We start from the raw sequence: 23823 nt of genomic DNA, 5'->3' as shown, positions 1-23823 counted from the left end.
TTGTATTACCCTTACTTCTCTGAATAAATTCAAATGACAGCCCCATTTCATTTCTTCATTCAGTCTGGAGGCCAGATGGCATTAGAATCATTTACTTCACCTTGTTGTGCTTAATTACTACAATCAACACACTATTTTCCAAATTAATCATAACAAAGTAATTTCATTAGTAACACAGCAGGCTGTTGAATTATTAGCATCATAACAGTTTGCAAACAATTAAACTTTATTTGAACCTTAAAAATTTGCAGAGTAGAACATTATTGTAAGATCTAATGGCAGTATAGTACAAATCCAGAACAGAGCAAATAATCAAGTAAGACGCTGTACAAAATATGACTTACAATCACCTTTGAAAAAGATTAGCTGTCTTACTGTTCATGGAAAGGCAAGCGCAACCTACGTAAACAAAGAAAATAAAGCGACGAGCATTTTCTGCCATTGAGTTTTGTTTAAGTTGTATTAACGGAGATTTTCTTATCCAAAAAAGGTTATGGTATTTGCACAGATTTAAAGTAAACAGTTCATCCCTGGCCCATTGCTTGGTTTATTCCAAGACACTTCAAGTCAGTTTCGGGACATCTTTCACGTTTTGAACGTTAAGGCAGCTCGTTTACTCCCCTCCCGTATGTACCAGGAGGAGGGGGGAAAGCCCTACAGCAGAGCCACAGACAAAAGGCACTTTATTTCCCCGGCTGCCCCCCCCCAGGGGAGCCGGCGCTGGGCAGCCCTGCCTGCTCATGGGTTGGGATGGGACTCCCTCTCCTGGAAGAACGGCAGAAGCGGCGCGGGGAAGCGGGGGGAAGGGGGAAGGGGACGGGGCTCAGCCTCGGCCTCCTCCCGTGCTGTGAAAATTTGCTGCCATCTACCGCCGCGGCCGCGCAGCGCAGGGGCCGCCGCCGCCCCCCCGGCCCTTCCCGGCCCCTCCCGGCCGCTCCCGGCCCTTCCCTCCCCCGGGCACCGGCGGCGGCTCCCGCCGCGGCAGCGGCCTCCCCGCCGCGGCCCGCTCCTCAGCCGCCCTTCGCGCCTGGGCGCTTCGCCTCAACGAAAGGGCAGGGGGGGATTTGCTCCCAAAAAAGTAGGTGGTGGTGGAATTCGGAATTACGTGATGAAGACGTTTCGTGGGCAGATTTATTACGCTGGCATGCTAACGAGAGAGGGAGCTTTTCTAGCCGTGATATTAACGCTTCACATTCTGTACACAATCCGCAAGTACCCTTGATAAATTAAAGTAGTAAAAGATCTGAAGACTATAATCTATCATTTTAATGCTGCACTGATAACGTACAGAATCCATTTCAATGACTATCCCTTTTTTTTAAGAAAATGACAACAGAACTGTACCCTGTTTGACTCCTATTAGAACCCAGAGCGCCATCAAGTATCACACATTAGCTAAAACAAAGCACAACGTCTAGGCGTACTGAGAGGATCCAATTCTGACTTCAGACTAACGTCACCTTTTAACCCACGGCGCGCCCAGGGCCCGCCCGAAGCATGAACAGCGCAAGCAGCGACGCGGGGACCTGCGCGGGCTCGGCAATCCGCAGGCTGGCGCGACCTGCCTCTTCGGCAGATTAAGGGTCTCACAAATCAAGACTGTGGGAGGATTCAAAAAAGTTGATCTTGCATGCTAGTAGTAAAGCACATCTCCAAAACAAGAGGATTTAAAGTATTAACCCCCGCCCAACCCCTTGCCCACAACTGAGGGTATTTTAGTGTACTTTTTTATGTTTCAACCAATGCTTTTTGCCACAAAGTTCTGGATTTGACACTGCGACGGCAGGTAGCCGTTATTAACCCACACAGAACTGAAGATGCCTGTTGCACAACTTGTATCAGAAATTCCACATACCAACAAGGTATCCAGATTTGACTCTGAAAGTATCTGTAAGGTACACACAAAATATTTCACGCTACCACAGACAAAAATCATTCTTACCTGCCATTCAGATCATGTTGACTTAGCAAAATTGTGTTTTTTAATATATGAGCTTTCTACAAATTTTCAGGTAATTCATATCTCCAAGTCAGAATGGAATCAGGGCAGTACTACCACACAGGCTGATTTATCACATCAGCAACAGAGCCAAGCCTTCATTTTGTGGTAACAAAATATTAACAATAACAATACTAAATACATGAGAAAAACAAATCATTGGCTAAAACATAATACAAAAGCATTTGGAAGCAGAATACCCTGAAGACTCGCAATATTACACATAAATTTCCCTTGATTTTCCTAGGAAACTGTACGAAATGTACAGTGAGCATTAAAAGTTTAATAGATGCATGAACTGAGTAATAGTTTTCTACTTTCAAAGTTCAGCTTTATTTTTCTATATCTGAGGAACAGGAAAACATAGCCAAAATCTCTGGAAGAACACAAACCTATAGTTACACAGAGTGCTGCTTAAGAAAAGAGCAACAGGCACTATTTGGCTGCTTGTGCCCCATATGTTAATTACCATCCATTTCATTTCCTAGCATTACAATTCTATAAAAAGTGGCTAAGAAGAACATTTCCGCAGAATTACGATCGATTACAGGTTTTGATGTTTAATAGACACAAGGCAACGATCTGACTACATTCACTGAAACCACAAAACATGTATGGCAGAATCATCTTCTTTCAGAGGCCAGGTCTGTAAACTGCAGCTGCACACCACTCTTGATTTCAAGTGCAGATTTCTCCTGATTAGGGAGAGGGAAGATGAAAGCTCATCATTAACCAAAAAACCTCAAACATGCATATCAAACCCAGCCCGAACATATATCCCCTTTCCACAGTTTTCTGCATAGACAGATACATACATATTACTAAAGTAACAAAACTCACTAGAAAGCACACCATTTTACAGAAAAAAAAAAATCTGGAAAAGGAACATAGTTATAAAATACATCATCTTTTGTACAGTGTGGTTTAATATTTCATACAGAATCCCAGAAAAAGTGCTTTAATTGAACCTTCAATATATTTTGTCATAATCTTTATGTTAACAGGACTCCTACAAAGGTTCCAGGAAAGAAATACTTATGAAACAGAGAACAAGGGAACATATAAGCCATTACAGAAGATTGGATTAAAATGTACTTACCCAGGCCTCTCAAATATCATACATCTCCATTATGTAGGCTTTAGGCACCAAGCCAATGGTTCCCTTCATTTCTCCTACCCACCAGCCAAATCTATTGTACTCCTAATTGAAAACAATATGCAATATTAACCTTTAGTCTGATATAAATGCAATAGAGTTTTGTATGCAACTCCTTATGGATGCTTTCTCTTATACACAGTTATAATCATTTCAACCGAAAATTAAAACATTATATCTTTTTGTTAGAGGCATTCACATGCAGAGTTAGGCAAAGATAGAAGTTAAATTTAAAAAAGGCCAGGCATACTCAGGAAAATCTCTTAATTACGGCCACGCTTCTCTATAACAGCTACTAAAAAAAGCCGACCTCTCCATCCCGTATTCATCACAAACATGAAAATCTTACCTTTGTGACTAAAATCTAATAGCACAATGTTGACGCAGAAGAATCAACAGGGATTCTTTCAGTATCACAGGGCTAAACTCTTAAGAAACTTACCATCAACTTACTTTAAATACTACTTCACTCAAATGTGAAGGGAACACTATATATCTAATACCTAATCTCTTTCTACGGACAAAGTCTACTATTGCTTTAGGCTGGCAGAAAATTCTACGGCAGATCTCATATGTCTGACAGATGACTAATGTACTTTTGTTTGAAATTTGTTTAGGCTTAGTGAGATAAATATGAAACAAAATGAATTATAATAGTTTAAAGAAATAATATCTTCCAAAAGCAATACCAAGTAAGAGTATTGTGGGATCCAAATTTAATTTTTTTCCTATGAGGTAAATATTTTAAGATCAATCCTAACAGCGGTTCAATAAATTGTAACAGCTGAAATTGCACACACACATATATTGAGTTACAAATGAAGCATTATTAAAACAGAGACCCCATTCAAAATGGAATGATTAGTAAGATAGAAATTACTTTGGAACAAACATGGAAAATACAAAACACACAGATATCTCTGATAAGCAACATCTGCTTCCTGCTACGCTGCTCTTCTGATGAGAAAAGCAAAAGGCTGTAGGATTTTGTATTAATGGTCCTACTGAGATGAAGCTATTATTTTGACTGTAGATAAAGTTTTTCGGTTATAAATAGTCAAGTGGAGCTTAAGGGTTAATGGAGTTTCATTAGAGCCCGAGCTATAATGATTTGCGGCTGGCATATTTGGCCTGGTCGAGAGTTCTCTAGGGTCCTATGATGTGCTTAGCGTACTCAGCTCTCCCTGTGCTTAACTACGACGAAGCCCTGTTGATGGCCCACTTTCATGTGGGCCCAGGCTTTTTGGTTTTTGTCCATCCCCCCCCCTTTTTTTTAAACACGCTTGCATGCAGGCACACACATACTTTTATATTTTCTTATTGTGGAAGGCTGAACACCAGTCTTAAACATTTTCTTCCTTCTCTTCACAGTGAATTGGTGATTTAAATGACTCTATCCTACCATCCATAAAATACTGCAGTAAATGTGACTTAAAGAAAATCCACATAAAAAGCAGCAGGAAAACCTTCCTTTATGACATGAACACACAAACTAGAAAGCTGCAAAAATAATTCCACCTTCTTCCACCTTCCGCTGCAGAATAGACTGCTAGGGATGGGTCTGGTCCGAAAGTCCAGAGGTTTCTAAACCTGATCTTCAGTGCAAACTGCTCTCAACAGAAGTTAAGAACTACTCATAACCTTTCCCATGGGGGTACACATTACACCCCAAATCCTTAAAGGCTAAATAATACTCTGACGCTGAGGTTTGCAATGTTCCAGATCAGCCTGTTTAAAAATCTATGGTTTATCTCACAATACACTGGTTAAATATACAAACTGGATTTCTAGACTGAAGTGGGAAATTGCTGAAAGGAGCAGTACTCACGTATACTACTGGAATCTCAGCAATAAATCTCTCCAAGAGAAAACAACAAAAGATTTTAAGCTGTTACATAGAACTCATGAAGTGACTGACAAGAGTGATTAAGCAAGTTTTGCTAGGCATCAGCCAAAAAAGCAAACAATACATGAAATGAGGGAAGTGGCTTAGTTAAAAGGTCATTAAATTGCATATGACAAATGGCATAGAAAGAGCCTGTGGACTACACTAGCCATTGAAAATGTTCACTTAGCAACACTACATCAACTTAGAACTAATTGTTTTTAAAGAAACAATTCAGATACCTCAAATCAAAATTAAAAGCATGCTGCTGTTTTGAAAACTTTCTGGGTTTTGCTACTTACTAATACACCGCTTACTGCTCTGGCACGAAGCTAAGTGAGAAGATGAAATTAATGTTGATGTAACAGACTAGTAAACTAATTTAAGGATTCACTGGAACCATTATACCATACAGACAATACTGCAACACAGAAGCTTTTACTTTACATTACTATTCTTTGCATGGGTCTCAAGAGCAACATGAATCCCAATTAAACTATCTGCAGTCTATATAACTCTGAACAAAAATATAATGCAGATACCTGGCTACCAAGAATATAAAACTTTAATCTCAGGTTTTAGAATAATTAGATAGCACTCCCTTTTAAACCAATTAAAGTACAGACATTTCTCTTTAAACTTCAAACCACCCCTTTCTGTCCTCAGTACCACAAAAGAGTGCTTACTAGTCAGGCAGATAAGCAGTACCCACCAGTCCTTTCTTGAAGTCGCATATAAAATCCAAATTGATGTACTGTTTCTATCAACATTATCAATTATAAACTCCTTCATAGCAATATAATTTAATTAATACAGTGCTGTTGTGAGGTCCATATGTCTATTACTGCTGCTTAAAATGTGTAGAATAAAAGTCTAAAGCCCACATTTGTGGGAAACAATGATTAATATGCAGAAGGATATGAATACAGTTAGGAGTTTTATATGAAATCTTAAGAGTTGGGAAGCACGGTGCTTTTGCAAGCATCAGCTTCAGATCTCAGGTACCACTGGGTTTACCATCTGGTATCCCTCACTGCATTCAGCTCTTAACATCACCGCTAACATAGGCAAGCGACTATACTTCAGAAGGACTGATAAAATAATGAAGAGTCCTTTAATCTACAGGAAACCATTGTAGTCAATTTATAAGAAATATTGCATCCCTTTGTAGGATGTGTAATTATTTTCTATTAATCATGTGCTATAAAGCTATATTATGTGGTTATTCTGTTATCACTAGAAAGAGGCCTGCAGTCAGCTCCTGACAATGTTAGGTAATTACTAACACAAAGCTTCTTTCTCCTTATGTAGAAATGCTATCAAGATCCAGAGGTGCTGTGATGCTCGCTGTATGAAAATAACTCTCCAAAGAAATTCAATAACTGCAAAATGAATTGCTCCAAGGCAAATAGAGGGATAGGAGAGGGGGGCAGGGCCAGATCCAGCTGCCCTGCAATGAGGAGAATGCACAAGTGTGCGGCCGCAGCTCCGCCATGTGACTGGGAGCGCATTTGCCATACCAGGCAATGCTAGGCAGGGGTGGGGGGAGGAAGGGGCCACCGCAGCCCCTGGAAGACAGGCACCAGGGCAGTGGAATGTATTATGCCAAATAATACGAAACAACCACCTTAACAAACGACCCAATGCTTTCTAAGCTGCTTCTGTGTTTTCACTGTCTGTAAGAGTGGATTTTTTTTTCCCCCAGCAGAAATTTATTAACCAAAGTGAAGTAATTTCACAGGGCAGCAAGGAACAGGTTATGACTTAACATTTAACATGCTGGCAAAACACTCTCTGTACAGCATGCTATGATAGCGGGGGGAGAAAAATCCCATCAGGCTTTACAGGCTCCTTAAATGCTCTCCACTGAACACACTGTGAGCAGATGCTTCTCCGTGTCCCCATCCCACCAATTTCACCGCACTGACGTGTACATACCTGTGACTCCATAAGACACTGATCCTAAGTTTTTGCGCTTGGGGAAAACACAGTAAGTAGAAATACACTACCTGTTTTTTACAGATATCTTTTAAATCCAAGATTTTTGTACTATATAGAAGACAATTTTGATATTCAAGAAGAGAAAATGTTTATAGAGGATTTCCAGAACAGTCTCTACCTTTAGAACAGATCCCCTGTGTGAATGAGGATCTCCAGATGCTTTCCACCATATTAACTTCTACCGACTTCAGCAGAAGTTGAGAACATCTGGTCCTTGTGCAATTAGTCCCTATTGTTCAATACATATGGTATGTTTTTTGTGTTTGTGGGGTGCGTTGGGGTTTTATTTATTTATTTATTTTTTAAAAAGAGTTGCTGAAAATCATCATTGTGTTTCAATGCCTTGAATAAACAATGGAGTTATATTTTTAAAAAAACACAACTGAAGTGTGTGAATTCAAGATTTTTTTTCCTGCTCTCTTCCAGTGGCACTATAAGTAATATTAACTTACAGGCTGAAGATTTGCAAACTTTAAAACTGAAAAGGAAAACATACCTATAGCCTTATTTGGGGTCAAAATAAGTAGCCTCTCTTATCAAGCTAAAGATTTGTGGGAAGCAGGGAGAAAATTTTTTTGAAGAATATCCTGGGGGGCAATTTTGGCAAGATAATATTTTAAAACACCTCTAAGTCTTCCAGGAGATTCAGACTAGCTAAAAAATTTTAGAACTTCCTTTGGTGTATTTGCTGAATGATACACTATCAACCAGGGACCATTTTTGGCACAGAACAGCATTTTCTCTAAAAAGCAGAAAATGACAAATGTTTTAGATAACTGAATGAGACTTCTTCACAGGTAGTAGAGTTGTTTTAAGACAGCAATAAAATGGTATCTTTAAGAATATAAGCCTCAGATTTATTGTATCGTTGCATTATTAGGTTTTATTTCCTGCAGTGACATGAGACAAAATAGACACCAATTAAAGAGTTCCAATATAAATCAGGGTAAGCAGACTGAATTCTGAACCAAAACTGGCCCCTGAAAACACCCTGGAATGACAGAAGGGCCATTTTCTTTTCCATTAGATGACACAATGCCAAAAGTTTTTCTAATCAGGTACGTAAATGCTTACATATTATCAGTATGCAAACCAACAGAGCTAGAGTCACTTTGCATTAGTGTGTCTTAACTAACCCTCCATTTAAAGGCCTTTGCTCTTATCTTATGTTTAGCCATGTATCTGTTGGGTTTTGGTTTGTTTTTTTTTCCTGTAAGGAACATACCTAAACAAGCCAGAAGAAGGAAACTTACAACTTAGTATTGCATTTTAGTTTTGATCAGAAGCGTCCCGCTCAAGTGAGTCTCCCAATGCTCCCACTTTACCCACCCTGGCTCACTTTGCAGAGCCGTCAGTCTCAGAGCACATGCGCTACATTTCTTTCAGATAAAACTAAAATGGAAGATGCACTTCAATGTGCTTCAACCACTAGTGTGTTCTCATTCCACAAAACCAGGCTAGACCTCTTTGGACATCAAACCCCTTTGGAAAGGCATGGTGTGGACGCCAAGGCCTCAGCACTAAGTGTTTCACTCTGCAAATCTGCTCCTGTTGGTACTCCCTATTTGCTAAGGTAGACATAGGCAGTATGGTCATGAAAAGAGAAATTATTGTTAAATACGGATCTCAGTATGATCAGTCAGAAAATAGCCTGACAAAAAAAAACAAACAAAACAAAACACACTCAGGATTTTAGTACGCCTTTCACATATTTTTGAAAAATACTGAATAAATACATTTTATGAAGATTATACAGACAATGTACAAAATGCTCACACTGATTATGAAACAGCTGCACTGTTAAATTGTACTTTATTTCATAAGCAGTAATCTGAGCTATGGAGATTTCACTGTCTTTTCACTAAGCAAAAAATACAGGCTGAGATGTAAGCATTTTAACAGACATTTCTTGTATTGAAAGAACAAAAATCTGCCACACTGGAAATGTACAACCACTGAATAAAGGCTAATCTAGATACCAAGTTAACGCTCTACTTTCATGGAAAATTCTAGAGCAAAGGGTTAAGTCATAGATGAGATTTCCATGAATCATAAATATCAGAGTGAGCAGCATTATATTGCAGTGGCATGTGCTGAAATAATAACAGGGAAGGAGAATTCCAGTTTGAGATATAATTTCTGATTTTGAGGTATTATTTGTTGTTTTAATGCAAACATACATATGAGATGGGAATTAAATTAGCTTAAAAGTTAAGAAATGACAGTAATTCTACTAAGCAGGTGCCTGCTAACATCTAAGTAAATTTCTGTTGCTACTTGCATTTGGCTGATGAACCTACGGAATTTTCTAACACAAAACACACACCTAAAGCAAACAAACAAATACTGCAAGTGCTGTACTGGCATAAATTGTGCATACCAAACTTGGGGAAAAAAAAAAAATGGGGCTACCTCCACTCACAGTTGTCTTTGTTTCTGGAAATTGATTTCTTGAGTAGAGCTATGGAAGATTTATAAAAAAGGATTGTTATGTCACCGTTTGTTTTCCCATTTATCATATGGACTTGAAAGCAAAGGCAAGCCCATAAATGAGCAGGAGTTAAGAGCAATCATCCTTTTAGAAAACAGGATGCCCAAGTATTCTATTTCTAATAGTCAATATTAACTAAGAAGTCAATATTAACTAAGAAATCTTATTAATGAGTTCCTCTATCAGTAGAGCTATAAAATGTTTTCTACTGCATAGCAGGAGAGGGGTATATAGTTTTCTGAAAGTTCACATGATTCGGAGCGTAAGTTATAAAAGCCACTTAAATATTCAAGAATATTATAAATTAAAATTATAATAGTATGAATTTATCTGTACAGATACATTGATCAATTAATCTAAAAAGTTAACTATTTTTTTAAATAAAGAAAAGTTAACAAGTACTATTGCAACAGTTCTGTTAATTCTGCTCAGATTAAAACCTCAACTTTTGAAGGAAACTCTCAAAGGTAGAAAAACCTTGAAAAAAGTTCTCTTTTTTTGGTTTTTTTTGTTTGTTTGTTTGTTTGTTTGTTTGTTTTTAAGAGCCCATAGGACTGCTGCCACACAAGAGCCACAGTAAATATTTACATAATAGCTAAAATAGCTTTTGAATGCACGTTTAAAACAAGGAAAACATGCTTTTCTACAGTAATTACACTAGTCAGGCATAGGCATTTGTATTATCAGATTATAATCATGCAAATCGTGCTCATTGCACTGAATTTTGATAGTCAGTTTAAAGCAAAGTATGGGGGATTTGTCTTTGCATAATGCTTAGCTACTTTAGAAAGTAAACGTTGCCAAGCTGAAACCTTGCTCATTCTTCTAAAAGGCATTCACCTAGAAACTTACATGTAACATATTGCTCCTTTTGCTTTATTTAAATTATATCAATGCCCAAATTTGCTAAACTGATTCATAATTATTTCTGTTGTACTAATGATCTCATCTCTTGGAAACAAAATAGTCACTTTTCCCCTAATTTCTATAAAGGTATATGAAAAGCAGGTAGAAATATATTGCTTTGGCATAATTATTGCTGGGAGAGACAAATATCTATCTTATCACGTGCGTCAGAGCAAGCTGTACCATTTATATTTCATTGTAAAACAAAGAACTATTACATGTTGCACAAATATGCTCGATATTTTGTTAATGCTTCACCCTTCCTACTATAATACTGCTATACCCGTACTTACTTCCTTATCAGCAAAATGTGATTTTCAAGAGTAATGTTCATACCTGGCTGACATATGATAGAAAGGCAATAAAGCCACAGCTAGGTTCAAGCTGAAGCTGAATTTATGACACCATTTTGGATCCATACACATCGCCTTCTGTCAGTACCTGCATCTCTCACTTTCAACCACTAGATGGTGTGAAAAAATTAAAAAATTGCCAAGGATTCCTGCCGACTGCCACAAATTCCAAGTATTAATGTAGTGGATTAGGAAATACTTTTTGAAGAAAAGTCTTGACCCACTTCAGGATGGTTGGGTTCACTTTTGCTTTGGTTATATTTTCAGTTACCAGACAAAGAGCTCATAATGATCAGACCTTGAAACTGAATCAAGTGGAGGGTTAAGATGGATAATTCTCTGGCACTTTCCTCTCCAAGGACCCTAAATTCAGAACTGACAGTAGTGGCCAACACTCATTTTTCTGAAAAAGCTGTAACAATCTTTAAGCGAAACAGGGCTGAATTTTCTGGGCTGTATTTTGGAGTAGAAATCATTTCCACAGAGAGAGGCTCTATATATCTGGAGCAGCAGCAAGCCTGTTTCAAGGACCGATTATGGATTAATCACAGCCTGACCACGAGACAGTTGATATACAGAGGACAACTTAAGCTACTGTTTTTCTATTCTGCTCCATTTTTTAAATTGAATTTCTCACTCTTTTGGGGAAGGAGTAGCAAATTATTTTTTCACCTACAAGTTGAAGATTAAGATTTTATTAGTCCCCATACCGTACCAGAAGAGCACAACTCACAAAGAGGCCAAACTCGTACAGTGGAATCCGTTTGTTCATGGGCTTTTTTGGGGGGAGGGAGAGGGGGAAGAGGTGGTTATTTTAAATTAGTACCATTCTTCAGTGCTGTATAACAGCTTGAAAGTCTGCCCAATCCAAGAGTGTTATCCGGCCCTTTAGTAATGCAATTCAGTTATTAGTTTAAGTGACACTGAAATACCTCAAAAGACATAGATGGTCACATTACCATTAGTAATATATCTTCTATATTTTTATATAGGACTATCTTTCTATCCATAAATCTTAAATTTATTTAAACAGAAGCTGTTACATTTATTATCTGGAAACACTGCAGTTAAAGGTATCATGGAAGATTTAAAGCAATTGTGACAAAACTGAAGAGTTTGAAACTAAGACAAACAGATGCCTTTAGCTTTCATGCACCTACTTGTATATTTCAATGACCTACAATATCTTTGGCATTAATTTTACTGAACAGCAATTACATCTGAGATATATATTCTACATATATTTTAAGAGGTGTTTTTTTCAACAAGAACTTGAAAAGCTCAGCTTTTTTCTAATATGTAGGGAAAAGAGAAATTTCCTTTGATGAATTGTTCAGAAGTAGACTTCAATGGACCATGAGATATATATTTTAGGAGAGGTTTTGTTGTTGTTGGGGGGGGTTAAAGAAAAATAAGAAAATTAACCAACATTAAAGTAGAATAAAATTTCATGCTTATACTGCTTATCATCTCTTTAGACGAGAGGAATTATATTTCTCATTTGCTTTGCAAACAGGAAAGCAGTAAATTAAAAATTGCCCAAATCTGTCAGAGCAAACAAATTTGGAATCTGAGCTGTCAGAACAATTACAATATACATACAAAGATGAAAGCACAGTTTAAAAAAAAAAAAAAAATCTTATGTAGCAAGATGCCCAAAAAGTCAGAATCAGCCCAGTCAGGAACATAAAACAGGAAACAAAAAACATAACATACAAGATAATTTAAAATTCTACAAGGTTAACTTTTACAAGCAGAAAGCACATTGTCTCCCGTTAAATCAGTTAACAAATGGTAGCCAAGATCTAACAAGTAAATAAACATGCTTTTAAGTTAATTCCTGTTACACGGCTATGTTTTAAATGCGATTATAGTTCATTTGACAAAATAATTAATTGCAGTGAATATCTGATTGCAAACAAAGGATCTGAAAGGGAGTGCCAATTTCCCCCATAGAACTGTGGGAATGTGCCCTTCTGCCATGGCTCTCTTAACAACTATGTAGCCCCAGTAGCACGCCGTACCTTGCTGAGAATGTAGATAACGTCACCACGTTTAAATGTCAACTCATCAGGTACATCTCCTGTGCAGTCCCACAAACCTTGGTAGAAATTGGCATAATCGGTGTTTTTGTCATCTGCAAAGAAAACGGGCATCTAATTACAAAATGATAAAGACTGAGAGACAAAAGTTGCTCTTTAAATCTCCAGATACTACAAAGCAATGTATTAGCACACATTTCTTACTCCTCTTTTTAGAAACAGCCCCTTCATACCATAAAAGCAAGTGGAAAACAAGTTTAATGTGTGAACCCTTCACTGGCAAGTTGTATCACTTAAAGACATGTAGCTACAGGTTTTCAAAGCATTTTCCAGCTGCAACTTAGAGCAGCTAGTTTTCCTCTACTAATATATTTGCAGCAAGCCATATTTGTATCTCAACTTGAAACTGATAAAATTGCTAGAATATAATTAATAATAATCTGTGAAAGGAAGCCAAACTAAGTATTTTGTGATACGCTCCCCCTCCCTCTCCTGTTCCAACAAAACTAAATAACCTCTCTGAGAACCTTTGAGATAATCCTTGATTGTTCCTTCTGAAATATTGGAGAACTTGGAAACTGTTGCTGAAGCTGCATTTTAAAAATATTTGTGTCAGCTCCAGTTTAGGACATTAAGCTCTGGCTAAACATGCAACTACACTACAGTCATAAACTCATCCTTCTAACAGCATAAGCACAATGGATGTGCTGTGTTCAAGCTGCCATACAGACCATTAACTGATTGATTATTTAGCACTCTTTGCTCTGTAATACGGCAATAACACAGTAATAAATGCTTTGTCATACACTTACAATACAGAGTACATCTATTGAAACACAGCGCTTACACACGGTTAAATACACTGGGTGCTTCTGTTACACTGGAAACTATTTCCTGTTTTTAATTCCATGAGAATAGAGTGTGATGAGTTAATGCAAAAAGAATGTAAGCAATACCACTAAGATGACCAGTTATATTATGTATACACTAACCAGACAGAATGTATATGTACTAATAATTTACATCACTGGAAAGCTATCTTCTAATTCTGATAACATAAATATCACTGAACTGGCTGGATCAAGGCTGTCATCTTAGTTTTGTTATATGATCCTCGAACAGCAGGCTTGCTGGTTATTCCAACATATACCAGTTACATTTGCATGTCGTTAGCACTCTACACCATTATTTATAGTTTACAATTTAATCATGATTGGTTCACTTTATTACTGAAAAAAATCCTGCTAAAATATCGAGTATCAAGCAAGAGAAAGTGTCACACAATAAAAAAATACAGCAGTATTCAACTTGTGTTTTTCCCTATTTTGACAAATACTTAGATTTTAATACTCTCTGTATGAGCAGGAAGAGCTTGTTTTCTGTTTACCCACTTCAGTCTGTGTTCTGTGCTATCTTGATTTGATGGCAATACTGTCATAAGTCTAAATATTCACAACCTTGAATTTAAAGCTGCTGGCCAAGTTAGCCACCATTTAACTTTCCATAAACCGGTGATTAGTAGCTACCACTTTGCTCTACAGCACTAGGGGGCGTTCTGACTACCAGTGCACAAATTCTTCTGTCATCACACCAAAAGCAGCAATACATAAAAACTCCCAACCATTCAGAAATAAGAAATTTGGTTATTGTAAAATGTGTAGACAGAATAATTTCAAGAGGAAGGCAGAATCAGTTTGAAGTGTTGCACTTCCAAATTTTGGCCCTTCCTATTTGTCAGCTCATTATTCACCAATTTAGCATTAGACAATTATAAACAGTAACACAGGTAAGCACCAAATTAATTTGTGATAAATATTAAACCAGACTCTTTCCTCAGTCTTTTGATACTGCACTGATCACAGTTCCCAGCTCTATCTCGTAAAAGATAATGTAACCCCACATGAGAAAAAACTAAAAGAGCTATTTCGGTATATCCCACCTTTCAAATCTTTCAGCAATTGTCTTTTTTATTTGGTTTAAAATACATTAATCAGGACTTTTACTTCTTCAGAATTGCACTAAAATGAATCATGACTTTTCACACTGACCTTTATCACTTCAAGGTCTGTTCTTACCTTTATGCGCCTGAAGTAACTCCTGTTAACACTAATGGGAATTACATGGGGAACATCAGCAACAGAAGAGATCCCACAGTGGGTGAGACACATCTCTCCCTAGATGTTCATCATAAGCATTTAATTAAGCCTTAAAGTGGGAAAGCAACTCAACTAATAACAGGGCAACACTGGAAAAGATGCATTTTAAAATAAGCTTATTGCAACAGTGATGATGTTGCCCAAAGACTAACCATGGCTCTGTGCCCTTATTTGTGAATTCAACATAAGCCAGAGTTGTTTAAATCAGAAAGCCACATTTCTCAGAAAAACATATACTGGTATACCAGGAGCACAGAAATGAAAAATAGGCAGAGGATGTGTCAGTGTAAGTTTGTGAACAACTATGCTGGTCTTCCAAAAAGTGTTAATTTCAAATTCTAAATCCTTTCTCATACCTACCAGCACAAGTTCCTCCAAATTCTGTAAGTGCAACTACACACACAGAAAAGCCAATTGTAGATTTAACTTCAGAATCTATACATCTAAAGGGCAAAATGCTTCACAAAATGATTCATAGTGCTTCACACACACAGAAGTAGAACAAAAAAAAACTGCAAAACCCTCTGCAAAACACAAGCCTATTCTTTCTTACTTCAGCCCCTCTTTCAGTTGGAGAGGACCCTGCCAGATTTCCTTTGATTGCTTCTGAAGAACTGAATAAAACAAAACCAGGGGACCTGGGTAAAGGAATTTTGTATTTATACAGTAATAAAGTTATGTGGAGCTTCTTAAACACATGTAATACCTGAAAACAGCTGGTGGATTTAGCATCAAGAACTTATGTGCCCATTAGAGTTCAAATTCAAAAGGTATTGATTTGCTGACATTAATCTGTCACACTCTATTCTTATACACTGTGAAATGTTGTGTGCCTTAAAAATACTATGATGACATAACTGTGAAACTAAAGTCTGTCATATTTCAAAGGCATGGTCACTTAGGCCACAAATATGAATAACATGATAAAAAAATTTAGATGTGTAGCAGAGGGCAGAAAGCAGTTTGTTTTTACCTACCCACTACTTTTAATATTACCAATTACAAGAAATGGCTGAGCAGGATTTTGGATAGGTTGTTTCTCCAGGAAATACTTCTTTCATTCCAGGACAGCTATCTGGATGAACAACTATCCAACAGTTTCCAAAACTCTTCCATAAAGAATTCCTTGTGGTTTTCTTCTGCCATCTCTGTTTTTCCAGTAACAGTAATAGGAACAACAGATATTTTTGTCCAATATACTGATGAAAACACGTCAGAGTTTATTTGACAGATCAAACAGCAACAGCTGCCAGCCTTCCTGACAGTAGGCTCAGACTGCTTATTTCACTGAAAAATACTGGCACCTGACAATACATGCTTGAAGAAAGAAAGGTGAACAGTTCAGGTAAAAAAAAAAAAAAAAAACAACAAAAAACTGACAAGTATATCACTCAAGCATGCACTTCAAATATTGTAGACTGTTTAAAACTTAAGAATGCCCATGGATTACTCAAGGGGAAAAAAATTATAAGAATATTCTAACAGCCTCAATAGAGAGAAAAAAAACCAAAACCTGGAAAAACAGATTAAGAGTAGATATTTCAGAGGAATTTAAGTGTGCTGTCCCATTGCAGCCTAAGCCACTCTAACTGCAGGCTGTTGCATTCCTGCCCCCTACCTTGTGACAATTTTGGCACTTGCCATTTCTGAGCACAAACCTGACAGAACACTAAACTGACCAAAACAAAAACAGGAATTACAGCCCAAGAATGGAAATGCACTACTTAAAACATTACAATAAATGTGACTTAGCTTGATTTCCACCAATCTTCCATTTTAACATTGATGGCATCTAAATTAGCAAACCCTACTATGGTAGTGACTTAGGGCTAATATTTATATTATCTGTTTACGCATTGCTTTGGGAATGAAGGAACACGCGTGTATATTCTCCTTTCACCACCATGGTCCGCTGCCCAGTATATTAAACAGCTTGCCATTCCGATTCATATTGCTTGACTCTTGATCAGATTCTTCAAAAGATTATAGCATCAGATTTGAAGATTACTAGTCTGGGCTACTTAACAATATTTGAAAGAGGTGAACTGTATCCCCTTTTGGTGATGATGTGCTCAACATTTACCATACTGAAGGCTTAAAGATGGAGAGACAGGTGAAGTTCAAAATCAATGCTACCAGAACGACTCTGTCTGACACAAGTGATTTAGACTTTCAGTGTTGAGTCTCAATGCCCAGATGAGACATACCCCATTAAAGAACATAGTTATTTGTTTGTTCTGACAATGTCCTAAACTGCAAAGAATGCCTGTTACTTATTTACTTGCCCTTTTCCCACGTGCCAGAAAAATTATGAAATAAGGGCAAAATACTTGTAGTGTATTTATTTGGACTCAGCCTCTAATGAAGCCCAATCTGTTCAGTATAATCTTTCTCACTTCCCTTCTACTGTTCCTTAGTTATTCTAAAATCAACGTGTTTACACTGGGACAGCACAGAACATGACACTTACTGAAACAGTGATTGTGGAAATGATAATGGGTAGCTAGTGGTAGCAAAAAAGACCCAGCAAGCCATATTATATAACTGAAACCCTTCAATGCTCATTAATTGAAGTAGAGATAAGTTAGGGCAAGAAAAGAGTAGGAAAAAAGAAAGGTTTTTTGCACTTATCAAGCTGAGCTCACAATTTGCAGAATATTTTCTGTGAAATTCAGGTTTAGTAAAGCTAGGCAATAAATTCAAGAATATATGCGCTGTTTGTGCGGAAAATCATGAAATATTCTTGGGTCAGGTTAGATACTTATGATGTGATGCCTATCAGAAATACTCCTATCAACTCAGCCCTAAAAGTAAAACAAATTTCCAGTGTTAAATAGTTAACTAAGATCAGATGAGAAAATTATAGCTTGAAATGAATCTGGTATCTGGTGAGAACTGTTATGGTATTTTCAAGGACATCACACAAATCCTAGTAAGACTGATAAGGCTATTCTCATAGCAGTTGAAACTTTTCAGAAATGAAGGTTCTAAGGTTTTGATTTCTTAAAAGCATGACCATTTAGAACTTCAAGAAGATACATCAGTGAAAAAAAAAAAAATGCTGTTGGCAAGTTTATAATTGGATTGACCCCACGCTCCATTATGACAACACACTCTTATAATTACGGTAATGTCTAAATGAGTACTAAATATTAAGGCTGTAATGAGTCATGTTGTTTTACACATGTTTTTAGCAGAGCACAATGCTAACAGCATCTGATGACTTGGCTCTTGTTTCCTTTCCAAGAAAAGCAACCTAAAACTCCTCACAGCAACCTGTTCCTGCTTTCCTGTATGGGTCAGGAAATCAGGCCTCTGTTTCCTCTCCACATGTTGCAACAGGAAGAGCACTGCAGAGCTACTTCCTAAAGGAACTCTTCTTGCCCACCCTTTCCTTGACAGCCCTGAAAGAATTATGTGTATTATGTACGATGGGGGAAGGAGAGCCAGATTGCATGTCAGTGCAGGTCACAGTTACAATGCAGCAGATCTCAAAAAGGTGTAAGGTCTGATAAGAAGCAAGCCTTCTCTACTTGCTGTGTCAAATCACCAATAGTTTATCTAAAGGTCTGTGCCCTTGAAGCACATATATATCTTGTTTTTAAGCATAACTGGAAATACCTTTCTGTCAAGAAAAGTTGTCTGGCCATGCGACTTTGCATGGTGTATGCAGTTATTTTTCCAGTCCTAGAGATAATTAGCACAAGGGCAGTTCGCCAAGCTAAAGCTGAGAGAATATCCTTCACAGCCTTTCTGGGCATTTGTGTCCTTTTCCAATTTTTATGCTGCTGTCACTGGACTCTGGCATTTCTTACCCAATTCATTTGCTTTCTGTGGTAATCATATGCAATGAAGATATGCATGGCCAACATTTAAACAGGCTGCAGATCAATTAGTGGTCTTAAGTTTATCTGATTTTTATCAAAGAAGACAGAGCTTTGGGTCGATTGTCAGAGCCTGTGTCAAGTTGACCTTTTCAGAGACGTCTACATTGCCAGTCCCTTGGGCAACTTGTTGTCCCCTGTTAGTCTCTGAATGGCAGAAGTCTGTTCTGCTTAAGCACAAAGTATACACAGATGTCTATATTACATTCTTATAGGTTTGACAGCAACTGCATGTTGTATCTATAAACTGTCCTTTAGCAGTGACACTTCCTCAATGATGATAAGCTAATTTATGCAACTAAATCTCCTTTGTGCAGAAACGAAAGCTAATTGAGTCATTACAAAGTAATTCAGGAAGGAATACCTTGTATAAATTGGCTTACTTTATAAATCCTTCTCAAGTGGTTTTCATGCATCCTAAGTGGTGCTAAGCAGTTTTGCTGCCATCAAATACCCAGGTGAAAAAGGCAGCTTTACAGAGCCATAAAAGCAGTATTTTAAAACAGCAAAGGGAAGAGACAAGAAAATAAAGGTAAAAAGAAAGCGCATACACAAAATAAAGAGGAAAGATTTTAATTACCTGAAACAGTGGTAACTTTCTCCTGGCTCAGTTTTCTTGGCACTTCAGCTTTTGAAGCCACACGTTCTTCTGCAAAACACATAACTGCAAATGAAACTCTGAAGGGACAGCTCAGCTGACAGGAATTACAGTCCACATCAGTCTGAAAGCCACACTCTACATTTCCAGATCATAAGCCCTGTTTACTATTTTGCATTTGTACAGAAGTTGGAACGTTGTTAATTCTGTGGTTTCCCCCACCCATCCAAACAATCCAAGAGCTTTCTTTCAAAATCTCAGTTGTGAACATCTGTTTCCCTTTTCGCTCTGCTCTGAATGCGGTAATATAGAGCTGCAGTTCTGATGTTTTTCAGTCATTCCGAAACAATTAGAATGAGGGTCCTATTCTGCTACATACATTTCTTGCCAGGATACAGAAAAGGAAACCAAGGATTGAAAAAGTATCCCCAGCCCATGCAAGAATTCAGAAATTCTTAATAGAAGTATGCATAGAAGGCAGAGGACATCTTACTTTCAACACTGTCAGACAGACACACTAGCTGGACACCTACATGATGGGAACACGGCCACTACAGATGCTATGCATTCATCACTCCTGCCTACTGCGCCTGACCATGTTTTTAAGCAAGCCTGACTGTATCAAATAACTTAGTGCAAGTTTAAGAGACAAGAAAAGAGAAAGCCTGGCAGTGATCAGCTCTGAAGCATGTTTTTTGGCTAGCAGGCTTGGAAAACTCTGAAATACCCACAGGCAATTTCAAAAGATGTGCTCCATACTCCTTGACCAGCAGACGGGGAACTCCCTTATGCTCACACCCTCACTTAAGTAAATCCACGCCCCACTCAGGACAGGGATATAAGGTCAGCTGCTCACATTTCACAGTCAACAATTCTGTTGATGTGGCAAAAAAGGGAAGAAACTACAAGGGTTTTTAGCTGTATTCTTTCTTTAGGTTCATAAGGAAGTAGAAACAGATCTATCTTGGCTTTTACAGAATATCAAAACTGACAAAGCTGCTGTACTGAATGAGGAAATAGTATATTGATAAACTCACTTCTCAAACAAGAACTGGACTTTTAATACATTTAAAATATTTGGCTTTGCTACTCATCACATCTTATACAGATATTCATGGTTCTTTTTAAGACACACATTTCAGCAACTAATTTTGATATTTTATTAATGACAGACAACAGATACAGAACTCACAGCTTCTAAAATGCTCCCTATTGTGCAACTTTTATGTAATTGCCTATCTACTTCAACAAAAGTGAATTTTATATCAAGTTCAAAGGATTTTTAGCCTTGTAAAAATTTCATCTATCCACAAGACTGTTCCTGCAAACATTAAAGCAGATGTTTAAAGCGCAAGAGTAGACCTGTTGAAATGAGCATGCATAATTGCTGCTAACCTATATACGCAGTCCTATAAATATGACAATTACATCATGAGATTCACTCTACAAAGAGCTTTGAACTTCTGCCCTACTAAGCGAGCATGAGTTTTTTTCTGCCTGACTCTTGACTAGCTGAAGATCTGGTTGAGATGAATATAAACTATTATTTGAGCCAAGGAAAAAAAACAATAGAACAGGGAAAATCTGAAGCTGTGGTACAACACAAAACACTCCAAACTATTTGCTGCATTCAAATGCATTCCCCTACTTGGCATAACACTTGTTGCACATTTCCCAGTACACTCATTTGTTTATTTTAAGCACTCACAATTGGAGCATAAATGGCAAAAATACATCCCTATGTGCTGTCCAGAGCACTAGGAGGCACTGTCATTCTGTGGCTTCCCTACCACTATTATACCACTCACAGACAGTATTATCCCATTATCAGTCACATTTTCTAGGATTGCTCCCTTTTCCCAGAACAACCCGGTTTCATCCAGCACACAGAGTATTATACATTGATTAAATAAATGTTGATATTACATGTTACTGAATGTTTGGACCTACATCAATTGATGTGTTGAATGTACCGTGGATTTTAACTCTATCACTGTCACAGTCATCAGACTAGCTTAAACTGACGACTGACTTTAGTAGCAGGTATTTCAACTGAAGTAAAACAGCAGAGGAGGTTTGAAGAGATTTTTTCATACGGTACAGTTGAATACGTGTAGATTGCATTGTGGTTTCATGGAAAAATTTAGAACATATGCATTCCCCTTTCTGAAAAACATATTTCCTAGAAACAAGATCCATATCTGAAGATGAAAAAATGTCTGAACTAAGGCTCTTTGAATACTGAAAAGGTCCCAAATTCAAACAAAGGCTGTCCATATTAGCATACTGGTTTGGATCCCAATCATCCCCACTTATCCCACTTTGCTTTACACTACAGAGTTGTCACAGAGAGGACAAACTTTCAGGTGCAATTAGACTGAAAGAGGCACTCCAGAAGCACACTGAAGACGGTCCAGCTGCTAACGGTCATTCAGCCCATGGAACCAGACTAAAGTGACTCCATAGGAAACTTCTTCTGAAACATGCACAGCGCAAGCATCAGGTCCTCGGCACAAACTTGTGCTTTATGAATCTGTTGCAAACGGTCCACGCTACCTGCTAATGCAATCATGCTCACAGTGGAGCAGATGTAATAGGCTTGGCTTAGGGTGGTAAAAAAAGAACTTCTGGTTCTTACTAGTGTTTTCTGGTATTATGTCCTGAAGCAATAACGATGTGCAGGAGATGTCCTTTAAACACAGCAACCTCAGTTACCCCAGGAATTACGGCTGTAGTCAGATGCGACATACTAAATTTTGTGTTACAACATGGAATAGAGTCAAAAGATGAAAAATTAAAATAAAAAATACAGTAGAAGTCCTTCTGTATTATTAAGATATCGTGTAAGAGGAGTCATGCAGACCTTTAAAATAATCTGGTACAGTGTTTCCTCTGTATCTCTTCTTCACACCATCACTATCATGGCAGTGAAAAAAATATATTCTTCTCCCCCTTCTCACTCTGTCAAAATGAGACTAATCAACACTAATCAAACCCGTGAACTCTTCCAGAGCTGTAGATCCAAAGAACCCTTGAGATACAGGTTATGTTCCATACTCTGCTGGTACTCAGAGACTCTAATGGCAAACAACCTCCAAAATTCTTGTGGTGACAATGCAACAAGGAACTAACTGTATTTGTTAAGGTTTTTTTCAGTTAGTCTATGAAAGCTGTTGAAAACAATTTACTTATTTAATTTGCAGTCTGAAGAAAAAACAGAAAAATTATCACTGAATCATAGATGACTCTACCATCCACACAATTTAAAAAGTGAACAATGAATTCTACACAGAGTTTTTTTACATTAATCCACTGATTTTTTTCTTCCAATTTCTTTTTCTTAAAGGAAGAGGGGGGAAAAAATATCAGACTACTTGAGTATAAAATGGATAAGAGTTTGGCTTGAACGGTGCATTCCTTTAATGGAATGTGGTGTCTCCGTGATAAATATGCATAAACTTAGCAGTTTCCTCTACTAACGCATTACTTAACCATCTTTTTACATTAGACTCTAATTTAATGCCATTATTAATTGGTATTCTACTGTCTTCTAGTCTCTGACACATTGTTATTGCACAATACTAGTTTATACCTTGGATAATTCCAGTTTGTGGGTTAATATATTCTATTCAACACTTTAATAACAGTAAACAAAAACAGCTCAGCTATGCAGCAAAATCTACCAAACCACACAGATGGTTATAAGGTTTTCATTGTGTGGTTTCCATAGCAATCATATTGCAAATCTGGAAGCTTCTTGCAAATAAGCAGCTTGTATTTACATGCCTCTCAGCCGCAGCATGGAACTCTACAACATGTGAAGTTGCTATTCCAATCACATATTGTTAGAAAAATTATTGGAAGATGTTTTGATCAGTCCAGATAAAAACTACTGCAGTGAACTAATTTTTCATCTATTTCATAATGATACAAGCAATCACACGCTTGTAATGCACATTAATGTATCTTCATTTGAAATCTCACTGTGGTGTCAGAAGGTTATAAGCATACAAACAGGTCTTGTAAGACAGACCCCCACAAAAATACTTGTATTATTAAATAATCAATTAAAAAAAAAAAAATCACAGTGCCTTTACTATTGTACTCAGCAGGAACGACAGACACATGCAAACAAAAAGGTGTGTACATGAAGAACTCTGCTGACGCTGAACGTTATGGGTCTACACTGCTTTGCGCAAGAAAGAGCAAAAGATACAATGGCATGGTAACACCAAGAGTTATTACTCCTCCACACTGCTTTTTTTGCTACCAAATAATGACTCCGCACAAATGTAAACAAGAACTTTCAAACATGAATAAATGCTTACCATGGGAAAGAGTCAAGACCTTTT

The 23823-nt window shown here is 37.5% G+C and overlaps 1 protein-coding gene across 2 annotated transcripts in view; it reads right to left on the bottom strand.

Annotated features, from left to right (window-relative positions):
* Positions 1 to 471: 471 nt before the first annotated feature.
* The window catches only part of SKAP2 (src kinase associated phosphoprotein 2), a 119675-nt gene continuing 96323 nt past the window's right edge, over positions 472 to 23823 (bottom strand). For both annotated transcript variants that reach the window (XM_087772658.1, XM_087772670.1), the window contains exons 10-13: positions 19454 to 19522; positions 12816 to 12928; positions 3099 to 3200; positions 472 to 2694 (exon numbers count right to left, since the gene is read on the bottom strand). In XM_087772658.1, coding sequence (XP_087628784.1) covers positions 3108 to 3200; positions 12816 to 12928; positions 19454 to 19522 — 275 coding nt within the window. In that variant the 3' untranslated portion in view covers positions 472 to 2694; positions 3099 to 3107. The remainder of the gene's footprint in view (positions 2695 to 3098; positions 3201 to 12815; positions 12929 to 19453; positions 19523 to 23823) is intronic.

This window comes from Nipponia nippon, unplaced genomic scaffold (assembly GCF_047370975.1).
Source record: "Nipponia nippon isolate SJK-2023a ecotype South Korea unplaced genomic scaffold, ASM4737097v1 scaffold_1, whole genome shotgun sequence".
In the NCBI taxonomy this organism is placed as follows: Eukaryota; Metazoa; Chordata; class Aves; order Pelecaniformes; family Threskiornithidae; genus Nipponia; species Nipponia nippon.
Note: the sequence above shows the minus strand (reverse complement) of the source record. Positions and strands in the feature narration are given on the sequence as shown.